Source organism: Gymnoscopelus microlampas (assembly GCF_963454915.1).
Source record: "Gymnoscopelus microlampas genome assembly, chromosome: 9".
In the NCBI taxonomy this organism is placed as follows: Eukaryota; Metazoa; Chordata; class Actinopteri; order Myctophiformes; family Myctophidae; genus Gymnoscopelus; species Gymnoscopelus microlampas.
Window position 1 is genome coordinate 14,308,473 of NC_139946.1, and position 6,000 is coordinate 14,314,472.

The 6,000-nt window shown below is 39.9% G+C and overlaps 1 protein-coding gene across 2 annotated transcripts in view; it reads right to left on the reverse strand.

Moving 5' to 3' along the window:
* LOC311051192 (5-hydroxytryptamine receptor 3C-like) overlaps window positions 1-5,121 on the reverse strand; it is a 55,625-nt gene extending 50,504 nt beyond the window's left edge. The window contains exons 1-4 of one of the 2 annotated variants that reach the window (XM_084065621.1): window positions 4,984-5,121; window positions 3,726-3,796; window positions 3,532-3,595; window positions 176-342 (exon numbers count right to left, since the gene is read on the reverse strand). In XM_084065621.1, the coding sequence (XP_083921747.1) occupies window positions 176-342; window positions 3,532-3,595; window positions 3,726-3,752 (258 nt within the window). In that variant the 5' untranslated portion in view covers window positions 3,753-3,796; window positions 4,984-5,121. The remainder of the gene's footprint in view (window positions 1-175; window positions 343-3,531; window positions 3,596-3,725; window positions 3,797-4,983) is intronic. The other variant, XM_084065620.1, reaches the window with a different exon arrangement.
* Window positions 5,122-6,000: the final 879 nt, after the last annotated feature.

Consider the following 6,000-nt stretch of genomic DNA (forward strand, 5'->3'; position numbering starts at 1 on the left):
AAATCTGCTGGAAATATTTGAATTTGATGTGGTGCTAATGTTGATATGGCACACTGACTATCAAGAAAATAAAAACATGGCACTTCATGTCAAAAAGGTTGCTGACCTCTGGTCCACACTGTAATAACTAGGTTGTGGAGAACAGAACGTTCACTGATTCTACAAGAGGACGTACCACGCCGAGAATACTGTACAGGGTGAAGGATAAGTTGACATAGGTGGGTGTTGACATGTTCATGACGGGCCGTATGGCACTCAGCTTGAAGACAGGTCCCAGAGCCTCCAGGAGAGCAAGGGGATCCGGACGCTTGCAGTTCAATACAATGGCACCATCGCATGGAACTGTGGGAGGACTCTGGTCATGTTATGGTTATTTGTTCTCTTACAGACTTTAAGTTAACTCATTAACCACTTAAACCCTGTATATCTGGTTGTACAATGAACGCTGAATATAACCAATATACTGTACAAGCTCACAACATGGTGAATTGGGACACATTGTGAGCTTGCTTTAATATATCATGTTATTGTTTCAGGGGTGGGCAACCTTAGGCACGGGTGCCAACATTGGCACAGGGCAGGGTGGTCACACCGGGATACTGCCACAAGTGTGAGAGAGAACTTTCTTTGAAGTTAAATATATTTTTTTAATTAGTCAATTAAACCAAGTCCCCTCACATCTGTGCGCAAATGACATCCTGCACGTCATTTTACATTCATTCAAACTCTGAACTCTGACTGGGGAAGGAGTCTGGGAGAGGTATATGGGGTTGTAGTCTAATCCTGAAAATATTTCAAAAGAAGAAAAATAAATAAAGGTTGCTATGTATATGGACAATCAAAATCTGTAATATTTTATGTTGATGTGGTGTCATCATTCTTAATATTGATATGGCACACTGACTATCAAGAAAATAAAAACATGGCACTTCATGTCAAAAAGGTTGCCAACCAAATAAAACCACCTTGATTCTTGTAGATATGCTATTATTTCTGAACATTTTCATACATGATTAGAGCCCACGGGTTGATTGATTGATTGATGTAATTTATTTAGTAAGACATGAGAACAACAGTACATGGAAGTACAAATTCACAATACGAGGTCTACTTAACTTGAAGACTCATTAAAGCACTAGGCTTGTTTCAAATGAGTTCCCCACGCACACACATCATGATGACATATAAGAGACAGACAAATATACACAACTACTATAGAATGTCATACAATCAGTTTACAGGTTACTGGTATGAAGAGTGAAGAATATGTACAAAAGAAGAAAAATAAAAGGGGGGGGGGTAGGGGGGTGGGGTAGGTTAGGACTTGGACAGGGGCCATTTTTCAATTGCAGCCTCCTGAAGGTGTAACTTTAAGGCAGTTTTGAAAGTGAGTAGGGTTTTACACTCCTTCACTCCTTTTGGTAGGGCATTCCACATTTTTGATGAATAGCATGAGAACGAGTTCATTCCCTTTGTTGAGCCAAATCTGGGTTGAACATGATTTGTGGAGCTGCCTCTGGTGTTATGATCATGGACTTTATTCACATTTTGGAAGTATTTTGACAAATACAGGGGGATCCCAATGTTGTATCTTGAAGACCAGGCCCATAGCAAGTTGCTGTACTCTGTCCTCAACCCTAAGCCATCCAATCGTAGCAAAGTGAGCAGGGGTTAGATAGGTTTTGTGATTGAGGCCAAGTAGTAGCCTTACAAGTTTGTTTTGGGATGTTAGGAGCCTTGTTTTTAAGGCCTTGGAGGTGTTGTGATACCATGAAGTGCATGCATAATCATAATGACCTTGTATGAGGGCCCCTGCAAGAATTTCAGAGTATTCTTACGGACTAGACCAGGGGTCGGCAATAGGCGGCCCGCGGGCCGAAATTGGCCCCCCAGAAATAATATCTGGCCCGTGAGATAATTTTGAAAAAAAAAAAAAAACTTTTTTTTTTTTTTTTAGAAAAATATTTTTTGATATTTTTTTGGGGGGGGAGGGATTTTATTTTTATACAGTATCAGACCGATATCTACTATATCCAAATACAGAAAGATACAGTATGAATGATTTACTGAAAAGTGTTATAAAAAAAGTATTAAAAATTAATGTTAAAATAATTATAAATACTTATTTCATAGAACCTGAACCCACTTTTGAAATCATGCACTCATAAACACGATGCATTTTAAAGGATTTATAACATTTTATAGCTAGATTAGAGGAAAATGAAGAAGAAAAAAAAAATCACCAGAAAAATCGCCTGTGCTGATATTTAAACCGGAAAAAATGTTGATTTATATTGGTCAAACAGAACCGAATTAGACCCAAATTAGACCCGAATTAGACCGAGTTAGACCCGAATTAGACCCGAAAAATTTTGCGCCCGCGCGCGAAGCGCGCGGGCGCGTGGTGTGCACGCACATGCACGTGCGCTGCGCGCGCGTGCATGTTCGCGGGGAGGCCCGGCCCGCGATGGAATGTCTGGGAGTGATATTGGCCCTAGGCTTATCTCAATTGCCTACCCCTGGACTAGACGATCAATCCTCCACAAATAGCGTATTGTTTGGATGACCTTTTTGATCGCTTTTTCTGCGTTTTTGTTACCGGAGAGGGTTGCCTCCAAGATAGAACCCAGGTAGGTAATTTCCTCCTTTCTTGTGATAACATCATCACCCACTTTGATCGTGAAACTCTCAGCCTTGCTAAGGTTAGAACTGGACCCAAAGAGGATGGATTCAGTTTTACCCAGGTGTAATGAAAGTTTGTTGTCGGAGAGCCAGATGCAGACCTTGTTTAGTTTAGCAGAGCCGAGTCATCTGCAAACAGGAACAGTTTGCAGTCGCAAGCTGAAGACATGTCATTCACATATATCAGGAACAGTAAAGGTCCTAGTATACTTCCTTGAGGAACTCCCACAAGTCACTGGGAGGGGAGGGGACTGGGTGCCGTTTACTTCCACCACTTGCTCCCTCCCTTCCAGGTAGGATCTCATCCAGTTTACTGACGTATCATCAAAACCTATTGCTTTGAGCTTATTGATCATAATTGGGTGATTAACGGTGTCAAAGGCCTTCTGGAGGTCCAGCATGACCATGTCGCCCTTGTCGACATCTTGTTTGATAGAGTCGTTCAAATAGAGAAGGCATGTGTCAGTGGAGTGGTTTGTTCTGAAACCAGATTGGAATTCGTAAATTAGATTGTTCTCGGCAAGGTACTTATCGACCTGTTCATAGACTATTTTTTCCATGACTTTCGAGATGGAGCTTAGAATAGAAATAGGGCGGTAGTTGCCAGGGTTGCCATTGGTTCCCTTTTTTGTACAGAGGGGTCACCCTTGCTTTTTTGAAGTCGTTAGGGACCCGTACCTGTATGATGGAGAGGTTTATTATGTGAGTAATGATTGGAGCAATGGAGGCGGCAAAGTCTTTTAGAAATTTGGCGGGATGTTGTCGAGTCCAGTGGTGGATGCTGGGGTGGTGGTTGGAGCAAGATATTAAACAACAAAAATTAAGCAATATTAAAAGACCACTCCTTACCTTTCATGACACTGATGGTAATGATGCACAAAATCACAAAGGGCTGGACTGATGGCTGGAGCAGCTAAAATTGACATTAGCAAGATTAATAATAATATAATAATCAACAGTCAGAGCTTAATCCAGTTGTTTTTTGTCTTACAATTAACCTACACATGAGATGTACAGTATGCACCATGAAAACATGAATTTACCTTCAGTTTAGAATTCTTGTCATCCATCACACTGTGATTTCAACGCTGTCAGAGTGTAATGGTTTCTTCAGCTTCCAAATGGCAGCAGATTACAGATTAATTTATAACCAAAGCAAAGGTATTTTACATAAACAGGACTAACGATGGAAATGGGCCTCCAGCTAAATCCGGCATGTTTACATGAGATAATTTTCATCTTATTGAATTCACATTCATGTACTGAATGTACATTAACCTACATTGTCCTGTCCAAATAAACAATAAAGCAAAGTTACAGTAAACTTTCCCCAGAAAATTACTGGATCATAGTTTTTTTTAACAATTCAATTTCTTCATATTAATCAATTCTTCAGAGAGAAACGATTGCAAAATTTTAAAACGTTTCTAAAACTGCAGAAGTATCTAATCCAATACCTACTTGCAAACTCTTGCTAATCCCAAATTAACCTTAAATCACCAGGCTTAATCCCAAATAAGACATGCAGTGGCACAGACAGCATAAGATAAACCAAGAGTTCCTTGGTAAAAAAAACCTTCACCAAATCTATAATCACAGTGGTGTGTGACTCTCACACCAGGGGGGATTTCACCTGTGATGGGAGAAGTAGAAGTTTCGTATTCAAAATGTACTTTAGTAAAAGTACAAAAGTATCGGTATCAAAATCAAAATGTATGAAAAATCTTTTGAAAATAGCCGATCTACAAGCATTGTGTTCACATTGCCATTTTCAAATGGCCGAAATATATATTCGGCTGAAGTGGTTAGTGTGTTTTGTAATAATAATCAAAATCTTCGAAGTAACTGGTATCTAAAGTTTTCATATAATTGTACTGGAGTAAAAGTAGGCCTACCATACGGAATACATGAACGTGCATTCATTCTGGCTTTACCATCCTGGCTCAACACAGTCTGGTTTGACAAAGTCTAGCCCGACAAAATAAAGTAGTACCTTTATTTTTAATCATTCATTTGTTTTTTATGAGGCCATCAGATGTCACCCCTACCATGAAGGGGTGGGGGTGAAATCCAGAACAAATGAACGATTAAAAATAAAGGTACTACTTTATTTTGTCGAGCTAGACTTTGTCAAACCAGACTGTGTTGAGCCAGGATGGTAAAGCCAGAATGAATGCACGTTCATGTATTCCGTATGGTATCAGAGGTGTCTGGCCAGGTCCAACATGTGGAGTGTAAACTGAGAAGCCATTTAATTTACGAAACTGTAGATTGTTTAACATTCATTCCAGAGTTTCTTACCGTGAAGCAACACGACACAGAAGAAAATGAATCTCGCAGGTTTCTTTAGATCCTTCATCGCTCGAGTCTCTGCACAGCAATTTTCATTCTACGATTTTCTTTAGGAATGTCATTTTTGTTTTAGTTGTTTGTTTGTTTGTTTGTTTGTTTTTTGGGGGGGGGGGGGCGCAACAAAAAGCACAAAAAAAAAAGAAGTTCTGTCTGTTCCGTCAGCTTGTTTTGTGTCAGCGTGGCAAGTTGTGTTCTCTAAAAATAATTCTTCTCATATATATAATAATCCTTTGTACCTTTTGCATGATTCCATGGGATTAATGTATCGTATACATTATGTAAATATTTGTTTGTATTGTACAACAGCTTTTTGGAACGACTTCAGGCCTGACGGCTACTGTAGGCCTACCTCAGTGTCAACACAGACACTTCCCTGGTGACTGTCTGGGTTTGGACAAACATGAGACCCAATGTTAGTTTTGTGGTTGTTGATGAGTGACAGGGACTGTAGTTTGCATGCCACTGACGCACATTTTAGTGAGCATTGAAAAAGGGCATGGCAGGTGACAATGTTAATTTAGGAAATTTCTTTTTAAAATAATAATAATTAATGACGAATTTTAGGAAAGAAAAAAGGGATATTCACTCGCGACCCACAAAAATGGATCCGCAACCCACAAATGGGTTTGGGAAACAGAGTCTTTAGAGTCTAAATGGAGAAAGAGACAGAGAGAGAGAGAGAGAGAGAGAGAGAGACAGAGACAGAGACAGAGAGAGAGAGAGAGAGAGAGAGAGAGAGAGAGAGAGAGAGAGAGACCACCTGTTTTACCCTAGCAACCGGCTATCAGACCACAGCAACCACAGTTTTACCCTAGAAACCGCCTATTAGACCCTAGAACGTAATGCACAATCTATGTAAAGCGCATTTGATAAAAGTGCTATATAAATGCACCATTTACCATTTATTTACCATTTACCTAGCAACCACCTATTCAACCCTAGCAACCGCCTCTTGGACCCTAGCAA